Source organism: Perissodus microlepis, chromosome 3, assembly GCF_051167445.1.
Source record: "Perissodus microlepis isolate ML-2025 ecotype Zambia chromosome 3, ASM5116744v1, whole genome shotgun sequence".
NCBI lineage: Eukaryota > Metazoa > Chordata > Actinopteri > Cichliformes > Cichlidae > Perissodus > Perissodus microlepis.
The window spans coordinates 49507512-49529106 of NC_140463.1; the positions used below are offsets into that span (position 1 = coordinate 49507512).

General features: G+C 41.2%; 1 protein-coding gene across 4 annotated transcripts in view; it reads right to left on the minus strand.

Annotated features, from left to right (window-relative positions):
* Nucleotides 1-6188: 6188 nt before the first annotated feature.
* The window catches only part of peli3 (pellino E3 ubiquitin protein ligase family member 3), a 42586-nt gene continuing 27179 nt past the window's right edge, over nt 6189-21595 (minus strand). For all 4 annotated transcript variants that reach the window (XM_084916904.1, XM_084916896.1, XM_084916887.1 and 1 more), the window contains exons 4-7: nt 17068-17169; nt 15292-15507; nt 8676-8864; nt 6189-6952 (exon numbers count right to left, since the gene is read on the minus strand). In XM_084916904.1, coding sequence (XP_084773030.1) covers nt 6353-6952; nt 8676-8864; nt 15292-15507; nt 17068-17169 — 1107 coding nt within the window. In that variant the 3' untranslated portion in view covers nt 6189-6352. The remainder of the gene's footprint in view (nt 6953-8675; nt 8865-15291; nt 15508-17067; nt 17170-21595) is intronic.

Genomic DNA, 21595 nt, shown 5'->3' on the forward strand with positions numbered 1-21595 from the left:
CACACACACGTGTGCACACAGACTGACCTGAAAGATGGGATCATGGCAAAGCTGGAAACCTGGATGACAAGAAGATGTGAATGCAACATTGTGGACAATCCCTACTTGTGCCCATCACCAAAACCAAGCAGCTAACCCACCATGGCAGCTGTGATCAGGGAGATGCTTGGTTTTAAGATAAACTTGAAGAGATAGAAAAGATGGAAGCCAGGAGGATGAACCAGCTCCACCGAACCATCCAAGGTGTACTCTCTGGCAGGAGTCTGGAATGTGGTGAACAACACTAGAGACCAGTTTGAAGCCAATTGCACAAAAGTCACCATGAAGTGTGGGATTTACCTAGAAGATGCTCTGTCTCCATTGCTGTTCTGCCTGAACCCCCTCAGTAAGATCACTGGCTATGGATAGTAACCATAGAATAGAGTAATCGTTAGCCACCACCTCTAGATGGTTAACACCGATCTGTAAGCCAAGAGTGAATGAGATTGATTGAGTCTAGGGTCAGCGACATTGGAATGTCATCTGGATTGGAGAAGTCGAGTTGGATAGTAGTGAAGAGAGGATAGGTAGTCACCAGGTAAGAGCCTAGGTGCAGGCTGTGCAAAGATGCCCCTGAGACAATCCAGAACATAGCAGGCGGATGCAAGATGCAGGCACCCAGGGCATACGTGGTATGCCATAACCAAGTGGCTGGCATAGAGTACAGGAACATCTGCGTTGAGTGTAGCCTGGATGTCCCGAGGTAAAAAACAGGACACACGTGATAGGATTGTCAAGAATGACCGAGTTAAGATCCGGTGGGACTTCCAGATACGGGCAAACTGGTGATGGCTAACCAAGCAGACAGTAGTGACCATAGTGATGCAACTATACCAAATGACAGCAACATCAGGAAGAAGGAACATGAGAAGCTTGAGAAGTACCAAGGGTTGAAAGAAGAACTTGAAAAGATGTGGAGGATGAAGGTAACAGGAGTTTTGCACTGTTGCGCTTGGTGGACCCAAGCTAAGCGAGTGGCTTCAGCATATGTTGGCTTGCTGTGCTTCTTAGTATAAAAGGTCTATCATTAAGACATGAGAGGAGTCAGACATAATGAAGCTGCAGCCCTGGTGGCGGTGTGAGAGCAACAATTAAAAAAACAGAAATTAAATGGTAAGTAATCTTGCAAATGTTGTGTAAGCTCAGTAAGCTACAGGGCTTAGATGCACTGTTTTACCTTCACCTTGACATTGAAACCCATGATTAAACCTGAGGTTATCTGCTAAGCTTTTAATTGTGCGATTAGTAGGGTACATGCCTCTGACTGTGCACACAAAAACATTAATTATGCTTTCTTTTTACATGCAGAATTGTTGCCATGAGGGACAATCTGGGATCCAGAAAATGTTTTCGATTCCTTAATGTTAGTTATAGGCCTATAAACTGATGTCACTTAACCGTGATCAAGACCGTGTCAAGAGTATTATCTCCATCAGTCATTCACAGCAATGTTAATTGTTCTTTGCTCTTGGGGCAAAAACCCGAATCAAAGGGATGTTTTAAACTGCCATTTCTCTGCCAATTTTAGTGGTAAAGACAAGGTTTGTGGCCTTCCCACAAGTGTCACATGTGAAATAGCTCCACACATGACTCTGCTTACGATCAGCAACTGCAATCCAATATACTGTAACTATGAGAGGTGATACAAGAAGTAGTTCCTACCATCAATCAGTTCGACAATCCAAATAATATAATTACTTTCCACTGTGTTCCTGTTAACCATAAACAAATTCACACTGAATTTGTTTCTCTCTCTTGTAAAGCATTTGTTTCAGCACTTCTTCGTTTTGATGATCTTTAGTTAGTTCTCAGTTTATGTGCTTTTTAGTTTTGTTTAGCACATTTTCCATTTTGATACTTTGCTTTTTACTGTTAAGCTGCCTGATATTTTGATAACATAAGGTCATTCAGCAAGTTCAGCTTTGAATATTTCAAATATTTTTAAGCATTTCAGGCATTCACAGCATTCACATTGCATTTTACGACAATGTGCTTTATTAGGCCTATTTATGGGCCTTATTACTACTGCACATGTTCATGTTTGTCATATTTCTGAATTCATTATTGATTGATTTAAAGTATATTGAAAAGACAATCACTATGTCCTTAGTGGTTTACCCTTTGTGCACAACTCTTGTTTAACAAATGTAGTATTGCCTGTAAGAAATGAACCTTTTTGTTATTTCCTGTTATTTCTGGCCTGTATCTGTCAGACAAATCTAATGGCCCAGCAGTTAATGCCCCATAAAGAGCCATAATTACAAGGAGAACAGTACTATAGTACCACGGTTACCTCAATTTGTATTTGTGTGTGTGTGTTGGAAACCATGATGGCTCGAGTGTAATTAAAAAAGGAAGTGGGGGCTATTGTGCAGAACAGCCAGCAAACCCACATGAGTGGCCTTACATACGCCCCATGTGAAGCACGAAACCCCGTCAAAACCATGAGTGTGTGAGTGATGTGTTGCATGAAGGCATGGGTAGGAGGGAGGGCTGGGACAGGTAAGACTGGCAGGTAGAGTACAGTGAACGACTGGTTCAGTAGGCTCCCTTTATACCCCACAACCCGTCATAGCGGGGAGAAGGCCGTCCCGGGGCCAGCGTGTCAACGCCCCAGAGCACCACAGAGCCTGTGGCAGCACCCATCGCACCACCACAAACAGTGGAGTGTGCAGACGAGTTCCAAGACCTGGGTCACAACATGAGACATCCACTCAGTTACACAAGACACACTGTGAAGGAACGAGACTAACTGTTCTGGGTCCAAGACATAGACAAGTTGTAACATTTATAGCTTCATTACACCATGTGGACTACACCTCAGCTAGCTCCGTGACATAACAAGTTATACTTGTGTATTTACCTCCTTTGGCATGAAGACAGGGGGTGTGGTCATGTTGGGTGCCACTGAAAACAAAAAGCTAAGCTAACAGAAGAGTTAGTAACGGTTTGACTCATGTGCATTTGATTCTTTAAACATAAAGTTTTCATTCAATAAGATGATAACAGGACTTGCTGGTGATGTTCAACAACAATTTGGCAACATCAAAAAGCAGCCATGTTGCTACAATGTGTAAAACCAGAGCTGTGAATGACTGAGGTTAAAAGAAATATGACGAGTTGAGACCTAAAAAATAGGCTGATGATGAACAGAAATGGCATCCATTCACTGTAGCAGAGATCGCAACGAGCTGAGTCCCTGTGTCTGAACATGATGAATTAGAATAGCTGGTGTTTTTTTTTGTTTGTTTTTTTTACAACTGCAAACAATTAGAAGCAAGCAAACCATTTATTTATATAGCACTTTCAGAACAACTCCCAGCTAAACACAAAGTGCTGTACACTTGACATGCCAGAAATGATACATTGAATAAGTAAAAAAAAAATTAAAATAAAATAAAATAAAGATAAAAATAAAAAAAATAAGATGATAATTAAAATGACATTTAAAACAATAAAATGAGCACATTAGATTAAAACGACAAAATCAGGGTCATGCTGTGTCATATGCCAAGGAGTAAAAATGGGTTTTAAGACGTGTTTTACAAGTGGACAGTGAAGGGGCCTCTCTAGTGTGCTGGGGCAGATTGTTCCACAGATTAGGAGCAGCAGTAGAGAAGGCCCCGCCCCCTCTGAGCTTCCTCTTGGACCTGGGTACCTCCAGGAGCAGCTGGTCAGCTGACCTGAGAAACCTGGGGTCTGAGTAAGGATGCAGAAGCTCAGAGAGGTAAGGTGGGGCAAGACCGTTTAAACATTTAAAAACAAACATAAGAATTTTAAAATGAACTCTACGATGTACAGGCAGCCGATGGAGTGACGCGAGGATGGGAGTTATGTGCTCTCTTCTGGTTAAAAGTCGTGCAGCAGCATTTTGGACCAACTGCAGACGAGAGAGAAGACTAACTCCAAAATACAGAGCATCACAGTAATCCAAACGAGATGAAGTAAAAGCATGGATTACTGTTCAAAATGCGGCCTGGGTAAATTAGGTCTTAGCTTTGCCAAACGCCTTAAATGATAAAAACTGGACTTGACAGTAGCCCTAATTTGAGTGTCCAACTTAAAATCACCGTCCATCCTAAAACCCAGGTTTGTAACAACAGGTTTAAAATACTCTGCCAGGGGTCATCTGTGATTCACAACAGGAAGTCATTTACTATTCAGCAACTGAAGTTTTTTTTTTTAAGATAAAACCACAGGATTGCAATCTTTGGCTTTAAAAGAAAATCTAATGAAAACAGACTTTCTCAATTTGTTGCCCCTAATAAGGCGTTTAAACATTGCTGATATTGTTGCACACTCACTGACTTTGTGACCAATAAGCCACTTTAATCGAGTCCCTTGGTAAAATGTATCATGCCAGGTGTTGAAATGTAACTTTTTTATTTTTCTATTATGTATTTGTTTCCTTACTTTTAATTTATCATTATTTATCTCAACTTCACCTTTTACCTTGTTTTTGTTATTTATTATTTTATATTATTATGACTATTTTATCTTCTTTTTACTTTATTACTACATTATTTTGTTGTTTATTCTTCTTACTTAATTATTTGATGAAAAATTTGTTGATATTTGTTTGTACTTTGTTATTACTCTGGTTTCTATATTAATTGATTGTTGGAGCTTAATCTTAAGATTTTTCATTTATGTATTTATTATTCCTTTGTTGCCTTGCTGTGATGTAATTGACCTTCAATTTTTTTTAAATCACAGTTAATTTATAATTTCTTACTTTTTGACATAAGGCCAAGGATTTGGGGCCCTGTGGGGGGAAAGAAAATCCAACTTTGGGCCCCACCACTTTAATATTGTAAACCATGCTGACTCTAAAAATACAATGCTGTGCAGAAATTGATCAAAATTTTGCTTCGATGTTTTGATTTTGTGCAAAACTGATGAGATATCTGCAAGTCTTTTTTTTTTTTTTTTTACATTTTAATGTTTTTAATAATAACATTATTAGATATATGATATAGAGATATAGAGAAATTAAAAAGAAATTAAAAGTTACACTAAGTTAACACTCAGATATATAGGTATACTTGAGAACTGTTTTAACGGAAAATGTCAAAAACTATTAACAAAGGCATTTTAAAACCATTAATCACAGAATGAATAAATGTGTGGCACCTCGCATCGTGCATTATCAACATCACACGCTATACTCCAGACAGCGAGGAAGACAACACTTAAATAACCTGATGTTAAATATGAAAACGTGTTGCTATAAAAGATGTTCACGGATTACTAAAATATGACAAATTAACATTTGAAAAACTCATAAATTGCAATTGAAAAGTGTGGCGCATTGTGCCGTGCATTATGAATGATGCAAGCTGTTTGAAAATTCACGACTACTTCAACAAAACTTAAAATCTAAAATAACAAAACAATAAATCATCCAGCCTTTTTCTTCCTCTCAGGTTGTGGGTCAGCAGCAGGGAAGCCCAGACCTCCCTCTTGCCACCGGCTCCAGGTTATCTGTGGAAACATCGAGGTGTTCCAGGGCAGCCGATAGATGTTATCTCTCCAGTGCGTCCCAGGTCTATCCCGGGGCCAGGATAGACATGCCTGGTCGGAAGACCTTACCCAGGAGGTGACAGCCTAGTTTCCTTTGAACATAGAGGAGTAGCGGCTCTACTCTGCCCCCCCCCCCAAATGGCTGAGCTCCTGACACTAAGGGAGAAGCCCGTCCACCTTTCGGAGAAAGCTCATTTCAGCAACTTTTTCAGTAGCGTTTACAAAACGATCAGGCCTAGATTATCAGATGTATGTTGTTTTCAACAATGCTGTGCCAACTGCTGGCAGACGGCTGCATAACGTTTAGGACAAAATAATTGAAATAATTAAGTATTGGCAAATATGACTTCAATGATCCTTTGGATATCTTTTTAAAATGTAATTTTCCAAGGGGCCTCCTGCAGTTAGACACATTTCTAGTGTCCAGTTGTCTCTTTTAGGTTAATAATTTCTGTCTTTTTTTTAAATAGATTGTTCTGCTGTTTTCTAGGGATCCTGTCAATCACGGACCCTTTTCTCTCCCTGGCGCCCCCTGGCTGTACTGTTTACCAGCTGCATCCTACATGGATGCGAGCAGCAGTCTAGCTATTAGAATGCTGACACGGGAAAAAAAAGATAAAGACATGTTGTTTTCAACACAATTTATTTTACATACTCTCCATACACTTCATATTCCATGTGAAGCCTTGGTATGTACTATTGCAAGTTGCTTTCAGCTTATCATGTCAGCACACACAGTCTTTAGTCAGCAAGTCCTTAGTCAATCTGCCCGCACTGAATTCTCTCAGCTTCAATCAACGGGCCCCTGGAAGATGAGTTTGATGTGGCCCTGCTCTCCTGTCAACCAGGTACCACAGAAAGGGCAGGCAGCATGAAAGGCATGAGTGCCGTGGGGCAATGGGATTTGGCTCCATCCTGCTACTGTCTTTTCTGAGCAAACATGACCACAGGGGCAGAAAGCATGAGTGGGTGGCCCAGCGTCCAGGTACAATCCACCCTCACAGCCCAACCACAACGGCACGTAGGGGCCTACTCTTCGACACATAGGGCACTCCCTCTCACCTGTGCCGGCAGGTGCTGTGCCTCCGGGGCCGGGGGGCCCTTTTTCTTTCCGGTAGCCCCAGTTGTGGTAGCCGTGTACGTGACCGCAGTTGACATAAACCCAGGGTTGCTTCTTGTCGACAATCTCGCGCTGGGCCAGGCTGGGGAAGGCCAGCGTGTTGAAGCCCACAGGACACTGAGGCCTCGCAGCGTTCAGCTCCTGTCGAAGGCACTCCAGCTGTTTGAGAGTAGGAGTATGCCGCAATCCAGTGGGGGTCCTCCACAGCAAAGTTGCTCCACACAGATCAATCAGTGAACCATCCTGGAGTGTGTTTGACTCATTTTCAACCTTCAGAGCAGAACAGAAAAAGGAAAATGTGAGTGTAGATATGAAGCAAGGAAAGCATCATTATCAGAAACTGAACCAGGCAAAATCATTTTTCGTATTCCTGGAATTTTGTGAATTTTCTTAAACTAGAAAAACTCTGCAGGATTTTCACTTCTATGCCACCACACAATGGGATGTAGCAATCTATGGAGTGTACAGCATCTGGAGCAGCGGTCCTCAATCCCCTGGTTGGGGACCAGTACCGGGCTGTGAGAGTTGAGGCTCGGGTGTGAAATTTAGGGTTTTCAGGATTTTATCGTCTTTTCCCGTGTTGTAGTTGTGTGTCTTAATTTGAAAGAACTATTTACACGTTACCATAGCGACCAAAAAGCATTATGATGTTACTCTCAGTGTTGTTGGCGCATTTCAGGAGGACGCTGCTAATAAAGTTACACAGCTTCACAGTGAAGTTGCGTTTTTGTCTTGGTCGTATCATTTTGTTGTATTTATCCGCGACACCTTAAAGGCCGCTCCGTAAAGAAATTGTCTGACATTAAACCGGTCCGTGGCGTAGAAAAGGTTGGAGACCGCTGATCTGTAGAGCCAGACAGCAGCTTTGTTTGTTTATGTCTCGACGAAGCAACAAGTCAGCAAATGTCTGACAACAGGCAGAAAAAAATATTCAGTCACATTTAAATTTATTTACTCAAAAGACAAAGAAAACTCTGTGTTTATGCATTTATTGTTTTTTTTATTTGCATCTTTCTTTCAATGCGCTAAGAATAAATACTTCCTAGTTTGACTATTTCTATTATTTCTAGTGATGGTCTAAGGTCACCGTCCTTAAGCTGCAGTTCGTCTTTGACTGCTTTACTTAACTTGTATACCTTCTGTGATCATTTCGATTATTAGATTAGCTTTTATATTAGATTATTTAGATTTAGATTATTCAGCAGGCCCCAGAAATGGACTGAAAAAAAAAGATTTCACTCATCGTTACAGGATGGTGTGCAGCCAACAGCTTGAATGTTTCAAAACAAAGGAAGTACTGGTGAATTATGACACTGTGTTAGTCCAGCTTTGGTCTATTTCCTCAGAACGTTTTTCTTTGTAAATCAGCTGAAACTGTTACTGGAGTTAAAATCATCCACATGCTGGGAAAAACTGGATGTTTATCCTGGGCCAAGAAATGTTTGTATAAAGTCACCCAAAACCTAAATTTAAGTTTAGTTTAGTTTAAGTTGAGTTCGTTATTCGACTCAATATTTCTGTAATAACAGAGAAACCAACCAAATCATTGCCTCCTAATTAAATATCAGAGAGACTGTGCTGTACGACTGTATACTGAGTATACTGACATCTTTTCTTTTTGTTTGGTCCTTGTGGCTACGGGCCTTTACATGGGCTTTACATTATTGCACGGTTTTAAAGAACAGCATGCAGTTTAACTGCAGCTCAGAAACACTAAATCCCATTTAAAGAATTGCACTCAAACACACATCAGGAGCTAATACACACTGCTGAGAGGACGTCTTTCCTCCTTTTTGAAATATTAATAAAAAAAACATAACAGGATCTTTAAATACAGTTATTCGTAGCTTTTGATATTGTTTAGCTTTGCAGTCTGTGATGAATCAATCATCAAAAGAAAGCCCTGCAATTTCAAGCTTTTAAGTCAGGCTCAGTAGTTTGGACACTTGTATCCACATGAAGTCTGCATGAAACACATCAGCTCCTTTCTTACCAGTTTTCCTCTCTGCTGGGCTGAGCGTGTCTCCCTCAGCGCAAAGACATTGCCACAGACTGAGATTTCTCTCCAGACCCCAGGAGCCGGCTCAGACACAAACTCCCCTGCTGGGTGCATGACCAGCACACCATTGGTAGTCAGACCATCCATCAGGCCATCTGATGTTCTCCATTTGGCAGCCCGCTCCTTAGATTCCCCACATGGACACACACAGAGCAGGCAGATATTCAGGTTAACGTGAATGACTGTGAGGTGCTGGAGGCCGTGGTTAGAGATGGTTAGTAAGAAAACAGCTATGGCTGCGTTTTCCTTCTGCTAGCTCAGTGTAGACCAATGTACTGACTAAAGCACAGAGATGCACCCATGCCTCAGAATAAACTCAGAGAAAGGATGCAAATGAACTCTCCTGATGAAATAGCAGATTTCTCTCGTGTACTTTAAAAAGCTTTTATAGCAGCAAAGATCTGCCAGGTGCTTTGGTTCTAAGACAGCTGATGCTCTTGATAAAAGTGGAATCTTTCATGAATGTAACACTAACATTGAGGTTATGTTGTTTGTGTACTTTATGGCAGTTAAAGAGTAAACAAAGAAATCTGGCAACTAGTTATAAGAGTACACTGCTGATATGTAAAAAATTATTCAAATTATTTGAATTATTTCAGTGTAACCTTTTAAATGTCCAAAAAATAATATGGAAAATGATGACTTTGAAAAGCACACTAAGAGTTCCTAACTATTTTACATACAATAAAAATAACATTTATTAAGCATAAAGGGCTGCGTTCCTCATTCTGACTGTAATTTAACTTAGAAAAGGCTTTTGTGGACTTGAAAACAAAATATTTCTGTGTTTATTTTTTACTAAAAACATCACAGTAAGATGCATGAAACAGGTCATAGATCATCTTTAACCTAATGTAAATTTATCCCAATACAAACTATGATCAGGTCTCTGTTTCATATTTTGTGGATTTTTATAATTTTCTATTTACACAGGTTAGTGTCATTGGGCCTCATTTATATTTACAGTGCATACTCTAGCTAAAAATAGACAGAAATGAAAAATGTACCAAAGTAAATCCAGCTCTTTCTCCTTTCACCCCACACAGCGCTTACATAAAGCTCCTCACCTATTGGCATCCAGCCTTTACGTCACTGCCACAGTCGGCTGTTGTCAAAGCTGTGCTTGTTTCACAGCTCATCAGAAACTAGGGGTGCGTTCCAAAAGTACCTCCTATGTCCTATTCCTAACCTCTTTTAGTGGATAGGAGAATCAATATGGACTTAGGAAAAGAGAACAGCCAGATGTCCGCTGTGTTGAATATTCAATATTCAATATAGAATAGAATAAAATAGAATAGGCCTTTATTGACGTTGTACATGTACAATGAAATTGTGGGTGCTCCACACCAGTTGCTTTGGCCTCTGTCACATTCTGTACACACAGGACAGCCTGAGTGAAGGTCTCCAGTTCCTGCTCTCCAAAGATGGACCAGTCTGTGAGATCAAAACAGTCCTAGAGCTGGAGGAGAGCATGGCCATGTTTTAATGACCCAGGTGTTTGGAGGGGTTTGTTTCCTTAGGGGGGTGCAGGCAGGGATACAGTAGATGGACTACAAAATGTGCACACTTGCCACAGCGTGTTCTAACAACAGTGTTTTATGGAGGTAAATAAAACACAGAACAGCCTGTGAAAAATATTACTTTAATATAAATGTTGGCATTTTAAAGAAAAAGAAACATTTAGGGCCTGATTTATGCCTGACTTAGACTTCTGCAGGAAATCTACTTAGTAACTTATGATGTAACCTTCAATGCCCTTTAGTTGTTGCTGGCTGCGTCGACCAAACCTGTAGTTACAGTTCTGGTGAAGTGCACTTCGGGTTAAGTGGACGGTCAGGACGTAGGGTTGTGATGTTGTAAGTTACCATGTAGATTCTACACTATGACCCCAGTCCATCAGTTTAAATATATTAGTTATCCCTTATCTCATCTTATCATATCTCAAATGTTATCTTTAATTAAAAGAGACTTTTATTATTGTAGATGTCAGATTATGTTACGTTGTCCTTTTCCTCCTGTGTCTGCTCTTTCTGCTCTTCCAAAGACAGAAGACCAGGAAGGCTGCAGGACCCGACGGTGTGTCCCCCTCCTGCCTGAAAGTCTGTGCTGATCAACCATTTTCAGCTGCATCTTTAACAGGTCTCTGGAGTTGCACCATCATCCTAGTCCCAAAGAAATCCACCATGATACGATTAAATGACTACAGGCCTGGCGCCCTGACGTTTGTGGTTATGAAGTCTTTTGAAAGAGTGGTGTTGAGCCACCTGAGGGACATCACAGACCCCCTGTTTGTCCAGTTTGCCTACTGGGCAAACAGACTGGCCAAGGATGCAGTCAATATGGGACTTGACTACATCCTGCAACACCTCGACCAACCTGGGATATAAGTCATTATGTCTTGGCCTTCAGGTTAACCTTTAATCCTCCACTGAAAGCTCACCAGTTTACTGTGCCCGTCTCCACCTATCAGTGGATCACCAGCTTCCTGACGGACAGGCAGCAGCAGGTGAGGCTGAGGAGCATTTCAGCCTGTCCCAGGGGTGTGCTCTCTCCCTGCTGCTCTTCTCCCTCTACACTAATGACTGCGCCTCCGGAGAGCCTACCTATCTATCATACTCCTGAAGTTAGTGGCTGACACCAGCATCATTGTTCTGATCCAGAATGATGACGAGTCCGTGTACCGATGGGAGGTGGACTGGTGCAGTCAAAAATACTTGGAGCTGAGCCTGTTCAAGACTGTGGAGATGACCATGGACTTTCTGAGAAACCTTCCCACCATCATCGTCTTATCATCCTCAAAAATACTCTCACTTCAGATTCCTGGGATCTGCCTTTACACACAATCTGGTCCTCACATATAGAGTCTGTCTGGACGAAGGCCCAGCAGAGGTTGTACGCACTGCAACTCAGAGTTCAACCTGCCACAGGAGCTACTGTTCATCTGCTACACTGTCATCATCCAGTCTGTCCTGTGTTAGTTAATTATACCTAATACTGGTCAGAATATAATCAGATATAATGAAAATGATTAGGTGTATAGATGTACAATATATATGTATATATGAGACCATTAACAGGTGCCTGTGCCACTTTTATTTTAACTATGTTGTTTATTTCTTGTTTATTTTTATTCTTTATCACGCTGCTGTAACACAACAATTTCCCCCGTGGGATGAATAAACTCTCTCTCTCTATCTAGCTAGTCGCCTCAATACGAACTAAATTAAATGACTGTAGATTTCTTTCCTTCATAATATTTTCAAGTCCACAATCAACAGCCGCTTCATGAATGTAAATAAGCACAACAACAAGGCGCAAACTAGGTGTTACACTCAAAACAGGAAGGCCAAATTAGACTTTGCCAGAAAACATTTAAAGCCTCCTTAGGCTTGGAAAAAAATGTCTTTGGACAGATGAAACAAACTTGTATCACAATGATGGAGAAGGAAAGGAAGTAGATTCAGATTCATACATCTTCATCTGGCAAACACAGTGGTGACAGTGTTATAACATGGATTGTCTCCAAAAGTTGATTCAGTTCATCTGTTCGTAGCGTTTTGTGGGAGAAACGTTTCGTCACTCATCCAGGTGACTTCTTCAGTCTCAGCTCACTGCAGCTTTCAATCTTATAAACAGTACATTTGCATAATGACTGAAACCAGCCCACTGAAGGAACAATGGGCTGGGAGGTCAGTTCCTTAATTTTAATTATGCAAATTCTCATGACCATTGATCAACAACCACTGATCAAAGCCCACTGATCTTTTGGAGATTTACTTACCTGGATGATTGAGCATGCATCAAGACATAACATGGATTGTATGGCTGACAATGAAAGTAGATTCACAGTGTTTATGTTACTGCTGATTAAAGAAGCAGGATGAATTCTGAGTGTGCAGGGCTATAATCTCTGGTCAGGCTTTGCCAAATGCTAAATGGTAAAAAGGTGCTTTAAGTGACTTTGAATGTGGCACGTTGGTCGGTGCCAGAAGTGTTTGGTCTAATTATTTCTGAAACTGCTGACCTGCACATCCATCTCTGCTTACAGAGAAATGAGAAAATATCCAGTTAGCAGCAATACTGGCTGAAAATATCTTGTTGATGCCAGAGGTCAGATGAGAATAACCACACAGCTTTGATCTGACGGAAAGGCAACAGTAACAAACAACAAAGCTGCTAAATATTAATGAAAAGACAACATTTGCTCCGTACAATATTATACATCTGTGTTGTGTAAAGCGCTTTGAGTGCTCAGAGTAGAAAAGCAGTCCAAAAATTTAGTTCTGATAGCCAAGTTGTCAGGGCTGTCAATGAATCTCTTAGTATTATTCCTCAGTACTCTTAGCACAGAGGTATCACATTTTAAGTTGTCCCACCCTGCTTCTGCTACGGTTCTTAAGATTTTATCAACACTTAGAAAGGAAGGAATATTTCAAATACAGTATGGAAACTAACAACCAGAGGCTAATTATCCCCAGATAGCTCATATCACATATGGGTTTATATATTGTAGAAGTCAGATTTACCACCAACTGTCTCAGACTTGCAGTTAATTTAGAATTAATTAAGTTAACATGCATATCTTTGAGGGTGAGAACACACCCAGAGATATAAAAAGTGGTTTAGTTGGTGAACTTAGCCACAGGTTTGCAGACTACGTGTTTAGGGAGTCAAAGGCACCAGTATCTGATGAGTCCGGAGTAGAAAACTGTTGTATGTAACCATAACATGTATAGATTATTTAATTTGGTGAGTACAGTATTATAATAAATTAAGAAAAGCCTGCAAACTACTTGCTATACTGTCTCTTCATGTCACATCCCAAAACAAATGGTGTTCAAATGCAGGATTTCACATAGCGTAGAGAGACTGTAACTGTTTCAAAAACCTCCTTTAAACCTAGTAATAGTTACTAGTTACTGATGAAGGGAAAACCAGAATGATACTATGTTGCTTTTCAATACTTTAGCCTGGCTGACAAAGAGTCGCAGCACTTTTGAGCATCGTTTTGCTTTAGCAGTAGTAATGACTTCAGTAACTTTGTAACCACAGCCGTCCCGAGTCACAAATCTGTTAACAAGTCAAACTGCTTTAGAAACTGCTGATACTTTACAGACCCCTTCTCTCCCGTTGATCTCTCTGGGCTACTTTATGCAGACTGCCGTTAAATGCACAAGACCCCATCCCTGTAAAACTCTTTAAAAAAGTTCTGCCTCTAAATAAAGCGTAGATGAGTTTGTTGTTATTAATAAGTTAGGTACCACAGGCTTTTAAGGTAGATATAATTAAGCTGTTACTTAAAAAACTGTAAATTTAATCCATGTGTTTTGAAAAGGTTGATCTAAATAGGCTCTGTGATCGTTTGCATAATTTCAGTCAGGATTTCAGGTTCATCACAGCGCAGAAACAACACAGGACAAAGTTACTAATGATCTTGGTATCAGACAGTGGACTAATATCTGTGCTCGGCCCAACAGACCTTATTGCAGCTCTCAATACTTTACTACAGAGAGTAGTACAGCATACAGCATTGATATAAAAGGAAAATGCACTGTGCTGGTTTAACAAGTCAGCTTCTTATATACAAATTTAGCCATGGTGTCCACTATGACCAACATTCGTTTTTTCACTTGGTGAGCAAATGTGAGCAAACATTTTCATTTCTAATCACAATAAATACTCAGTTATGTTTATGTATGAAGTCACAAAACAAACAAACAAAAGAAATTATACAGGTGTACATAGATAATGTTTTTATTTCTACTTATAATCTGGTGCTTTGCTTTGGCCACCATGACGACTGAAGACATTGTAAGACAGCATATGGCCTTTAACTGTAAAACCTAGCTGTGCTGCAAACTCTGCACTAAGAGCTCTAACACTGACTAAACACGCAGACCCATTTCTCTGGCTAGTTTCCCTGAATCCATAATTTAATTTAAAATCCCTGTCTCGGGTACAAAGTCCTAAATGACAAGGCACTTCATTCCCAGAGTGCAGACTGACTTGTTGCGTTTAAAGTTCCAAAATTAAAAAGGGGAGACAGAGCCTTTAACTCTCTGTCCCATGAAACCAGCCACAGGAGAGGAGAAAGACGTCCTCTCCACTTTTAAATGTAGGATTTAAACTTCCCACTACTATAGTTAAGACCATTTATGCTGCAAAATATGCTGCTGCTGCCCTGCATCACTGTCTGCTGTTGCTGTCTGCAGGGAGTGATGAACTCAGCTGTAAGACACTAAACACAGCACCAAATATTAATTTGGATCATAAATGTTATAATATGTGACCTGTTTACTGACTAAAGATTAAACACATGACCAAAGTCTCTTTCATAACTCATGAGTAACAACTATTAACTCCCCCCCACACACACACACACACACACACACACACACACACACACGCGTTTTCATGCAGCTCCATCACATGAACAGACAAGCATTCTTGCAGCTATGATGCCACACGTGGGTGGAACAACCACATCCCTATGGTTACCAGTGGCGCGTACCAAGCGATGCCTGTCACCCACGTGGGAGGGAACACTCACCCCCAGGAAGATGTTCTTGGAAGAGTCAAAGCCAGCGGCGTAGATGCGAGCGGTGTAGGGAGCACTGCGCTCACACATGATGCGGCAGGCGTATCGTGAGATGGTGCTCTGAACTGATTGGCCTCCGCCCTCCCCCACCGCACCCCCAACTTGACCACTGCTGCCTGCTGTGTCCGTCACCACAAAATCAATCATGCTTTCTGTGGACCGGCCAATCTGAGAGAACCGAGAGAGAGGGATCACTAAGACCATTACAAAGACATGCTGAGCACAAATAGTCCAGTGCAGAGTCTTATTGTGCATGTTTTAGAAATATGCGCAATTATTTCTATACAAGCATCAGTCGAGTGAAGAATCCTCTAGAAGATAATCATATGTTCCAGCTGATTTTTTCTTTCTTCAGTTTTTGTCAGCTGTGTGATTTTTTAGTAAAACTTTATAGACCTCACTGTGTAAAGGAAGAACATGGCCAACAATCTGGCCCTATAATAATAGTAAGACTGAATTGATTTACTTAGTTGCCAGGCAGATGTGGAAAGTGTAACACCAGCATAAAGATTATTATTCTGAAAAATGGTGAAACCTGGATTAACCAATAACAATCGGTCCACACGTTTTGAATGGCAGAAGCCAGTTTTCAGTAACATTTGACCACATACATAAAGTAGTACAACACTTGTGTGTGTTAGTGATTTCACTTTGACCGCTCTGAGTAGAAAAGCACCACATGAGAACCAATCAAGTCCATGTACAACGGATACACCTCTGTGTTTACTATGTGGTGCTGCATTTTGATTTTCAACGAAGTGAGAGTCAACGAACAAAATGTTTTCGAGCCTGGCTCGTGTATATTTTAATTATAAAAAAAAACAATGTGTGACAGAAACAGTATTTTTAATAGTTACTGGAACTAGGCTGTACCAAACAAAAGGTCCCTGTAAAACATGCAGACTTTTTTTGTGTATTATCCAGAAGGAGCAGGGACTCGGCCCAAATTCCACTCATGGATCTGACCCTTAAATAGAGAACAGTGGAGCCCTGGCTTTGTTTGGGTCTTCTTCATAAGAGAAGGTGGCTGGAAAACAACTGCAAGCTGCTGAGGGCAAACAGGTCTGACTGCAGACTGGAAAACAATTGTTGCTGGTTTTACAGCTTTATGTTTAGTATACAAGCAGGACAGATCTATAGTGTATGTTCTCAGTCTAACATACCAATCGAAAAATAACAATTGCTTTAAAGTCTGAAGCAGAAAAACAAAAAATATTAGTTTAATTTTGTAAATATGTTATATTTAGGTCAATCAGTGACAAAGAACATTGGAGAATATTGTCATCTTTAAACCTTTTCATCCTGAGAGACATAAATAAGCTTGAATAAAGGCTTGTAGCCATTATTAAACCTCGATAATCCTTTGATTTGTCATACTGTTACTCGGTATGAAAGGTCCAAGTTTAAATGAATATCATCAAATTTCAGCTTATGTTTTTAGAGTTACTATTTTCCTTTTCGTATTCTTCCTTGAGCTAAGACTATCTAAGGATATGTGTTCAACAGTTAACAGATTTCACCCCAACCAGTGTTCAGTGGTACGGCTCTGTCTTCTGTTTGTGGTATGTTGTTACAATATTTTACACAGTTTTTTTACTTTCCAGTGTCCTTTTTTTCTACAACAGGAAACAAAACTAAAATTTTGAATTGGCAATCACACACGTTTGTGTGTGTGTGTGAGTGTGTGTGTATGTGTGTGTGTGTCTCTGTGTGTGTGTAGACACTGACCTGAAACATATCTGTGTTGGTGTCATGGGTGTATTCCACAATTACAGAGTGGCTCCGTGACAGTGTGTAGGAGATGCTGTGCTGGCTTTTGTTGCTGAGTGCCTGCCAAAGGAAAACATATTATACATCACACCACATCACATTACTGACCTCCAGAAAAATATACTTGGAGAGCATTTTCTATTTTTAAAGAGAACAACAGCACCTGGATTTATATAGGTGTTGTTGTTAATACTAATTATAATATTAACAACAACACAGACAGCATCTATCCTTAATGTCTTACTGTCAATGTGACAGCACGGTATGTTTTTTTTTTACATTATTAATGCAGCCATTAACCATGTTCTACAGGCAGATTTAAATATTAACCATTGCATATAAATTTTGCTTTTGCAATTTATTTGGTTTTGATCACAGAGTTGAGAATTCAAAGCTTCCCTCTTAGTTTTACTTGCACAGATCAGAAATACGACTACATTAGCTCAGGTTAGTAAGGTTATTAAAGACTGTTAAATAAATAGCCTGTAGCCATGGCAGCTGAAGTTTTAAGGCTTTGGCAGAGTGATGAGGTTAAAACTATAAACAGTTATTTTCTTTCTCTTCGCTAATGAGGAGTCCAAGTCTAATGAGGTCTCCCGACAACCCTTTATGAAAAGAGCCAGTCTGAGTAGCCTCCAGTGCTGTGATTTTCACCGTCCGGCAACATCAATTTGCTACTATCTTCCTCTCTTAGAATGACTTCCTACAGTTACAACAAATAATTAAATAACTTTGAAGAGTTTTGGTAATACTCCTACCAAAACCCCCAACAAAAAGCAAAGTACTGGATGAAGTTGATTTGGCACAAAATATTATATCCTAAATAATTGTATATTTTTAATGAAAGAGCTAATGACCTGTAAGCTATTAATCGTGTGAAAGAGTCAGTGGAATTAATCCACTATGAAATTAAAGAAGTGAAAAAAAATATGAAACTATCAAGAGAGTCAATAAAATTGAGCTGGGACCTATGCCTATGGCTACCAAAACTGGAGCATATGTGCTTTAATGAAGACCTGTGCCCAGATGACCATCAAAGAAGAATTGCACTGGTTGAGAAAACTTGAAAAGCAGGGGAAATGGCCTTTTATACTGGACCCAAACCTCACCTCACTGAAGCAGGAGGGAAAAGAAAAGAGCTTCAACTTCTCGGATAATATGTAATTTCAAGGTGGTGCATACGTGGTGCATAACTCCCATTTTGGGGGTCTCCAGGTTACTGTATTGATCTCATTAGTGTTGCTCAATAATTTTTACATTAAATCTTGCCAACGTTTGCTGTTATTGCTTGCTAGTTCTTAATGCATTAAGCTACCATTTACAGAAGCAATCCAAATGTAAAAATAATCACTTTTAAATCTCGAGACATATAACCAAAAAAACCCGCATATTTCAAAATGCAAAACAATTTGAAAACCAGCTTTTGCCTAATTTAAGAAACTCATTCTCTACTAAGTGAGACTAGTTTTTTGTAAAAAGGGAGGGAGATGCAATCTTGCTATATCTATGTCATTTTCTATATCTATTTCTATATTCTTAGGATTGTGCAATCGAAGCATTATCATCATCATGCAGCGCCTCTCCTCAAGACCTGTGCAATATCAGCTTCAACAGAGACCCCAGACATTTAGGTGGGTCGAGAAGGAGGTTTTTGAAAATGAAATGAAATTTTCCAACACAAATAACTTGACAGATGTTAGTTTCTTTGTGCTCAGAGTTTGAGTCCAGTTTCCTTAGAAAGAGCTCACCAGGAAGACACAGACGGCGCTTCCTTTGCACAACATGTAAGGTCATCATACATAGTTTCAGAGCGCCACTGTATAACAATACTAAACAATAACTCAAAATAATTACAAGGGGTTTAGTAGCCCTGTATTTCACATGGGTTACAGTCATATGACCTCCCAACCTGAATGCTGGTAATAAACAATGCAGAATTTATTGGAAATTTCAGTACCTGGCAGAAAGTGTCTGAATCCTGACAAGGAATGAATACTTGAATAACTTTATTTAAAATTATATTACATAAATGTCTTAACAGTACCCCTCCGCGAATCGCTATCTTATCGTGGTGGAGGGGCTTGTGTGTCCCAGGGATCCCAGGGGCTATGTTGTCTGGCTTTTGCCCCCTGGTAGGGTCTCCCATGGCAAATTGGTCCTGGTTGGGGGACCAGACAAAGATCGATTCAGAAGACCTCTATGAGTGCATGATCAAGGGAACACTGCCTGGGATAGGTTGACTGGAGCCCCGCCCTAGAGCCAGGCCTAGGGAGGATGCCCGAGGGTGAGCGTCTGGTGGCCGCACCTAAAGGGACATAGGCCCATCGTCCTGCAAGCCCACCACCTGCAGGAGGCGCCACAGGGATGGGTGGAATCTGTGCTGGGTGGCACCCAGGAGCAGAGTCCTGTGCAGATCAATCCCCAGTAAGGACATAGAATGTCACCTCTGTGGTGGGGAAGAGCCTGAGTTAGTGCATGAGTTTAAGAGATACTGGCTAGATATAGTGGAGCTCACCTCAACACTCGGCTTGGGCTCTGGAACCAGTCTCCTGGAGAGGGGCTGGATTTTATCCCAGTCTGGAGTTGCCCCTGGTGAGGGGTGGCGGGTTGGGCTGGGTATCCTAGTATCCCCTCGGCTTGCTGGCTGTACGTTGGGGTTTCTCCCGGTGGAGGGTTTGTTCCCTGTGCCTTCAGGTCGGGGAATGAGTCCTGAATTTCGTCTGCGCGTATGCGGTGAATGATGGTTTAGAGTAACCATCCTTCTTGGAGTCCCTGGGCAGGGTGCTTGAGGCTGGTCCGCCTAGGGACTCTGTTTTCCAACTGGGAGACTTCAACGTTCATGTGGTAAATGACAGCTGGACCTGGAAGGGCGCGATTGGAAGGAACATCCTCCCTGATGTGAACCCGAGCTGTGTTTTGTTGCTGGACTTCTGTGCAAATTGCAGTTTGTCCATAATTAACACCATGTTCGGACACAAGAATGCCCATAGGTGCATATGGCACCAGGACGCTCTAGGCCGCAGGTCAATGACTGATTTTGTAATCGTATCACCAGACCTGCGGCCACATGTTTTGGACACTTGGGTAAAAAGAGGGGCTGAGCTGTCAACCGATCACCACCTGGTGGTGAGTTGGATCAGGTGGCGGGAGAGGATGCTGGACAACCCTGGCACACCTAAACGTATAGTGAGAGTGTGCTGGGAACACCTGGCAGAGGCCCCAGTCTCCGAGATCTTCAATGCACACCTCTGGCAGAGCTTCAACAGCATTCCGAGGGACACTGGGGACATTGAGTCCGAATGAACCGTGTCTGACTTCATTCACAAACAACAGGGTCTGCTTGCTGCTGAGATTGTTGTAGTAAATCACTTATTTGGCTTGAAGGACCGATATACAAGAATATAGTTTGATGAAATCTGCTGGTATGGAAGGTTGGATCACTACAGGGTGTTGACTGGCAAAAGATTGTTTACCATTCTTAATCCACAGGATTTAATATAATAGAGTTTGTTTATTGGAATTTTTGACCATTCTTCCATAAACACATTTGTGTTGGATGACAAGGCCTGGCTTGTCTCCAGTCTAGCTCACATCCCAAAAGTGTTCAGGTTAAGGTCAGGAAATTATGCAGGCCAGGTAGGTCCTTCCACACCAAACTTGTAATCCATGTCTTTATGGACCTGGCTTTGCAAATTAATGTACAGTCGTGTTGGGACAGGAAGGGGCTATCCCCAACTGTTTCACAAAGCTCTCGATACACTATTGGGCTTTGCTGTGGCCTGGCTGGGCCTGTGTCTGGGAGCTTACTGCACAGACTGATTCAACTCTTCTGGCACCTGGACTGATACAGTGCTGTGAAAAGTATTTGCCCCCTAGCTGATTTATTTACTTTGGCATATTTGTTACCCTCATGTTTCAGTACAGATGCCCCACAGGAAACAGTCCTGACTCCATGTCTATTACCATATACACCACAGACTTCTGCTTAGACTGCTTACACACAATAGTTACACACAAGATTAATTTAGCACTATTTTAGCACTAGCTACAATACTTAAACCTCAGAGGGTGCACGTGTCAGGCACACAACAGGAGAGCCATCTGAGGTTCAATTGAGGAAATTCATTATGAAACCATGCCACCATGCTAGTCTCCCAACTACAAGGCTTAGTTGGGATGGTGCCTCAGGTCAATCAGGTTCCACACCTCCAGAAATCAGCTTCTTCCCCTCGTGCATCTGGACTGTAAACAAACACTCCCCCCACACCCCACCCCTGCCCACCCACCCAACAATCAGAGCCACTGTCTGACTAACCCTCATAACTCAGGCCATTCACACATGGACTCGATATTCAGTCCACTGAGCTACTTTCAAACACTTTGCAATTGTCCTGTAATGTGGTCCTGTCCTCTATTGTGCACCTTTCTATTGTGCGCCTTCTTCCTGTTTTGTATATGCTCCTCTTGTTTGTTATTAATTCTTGCT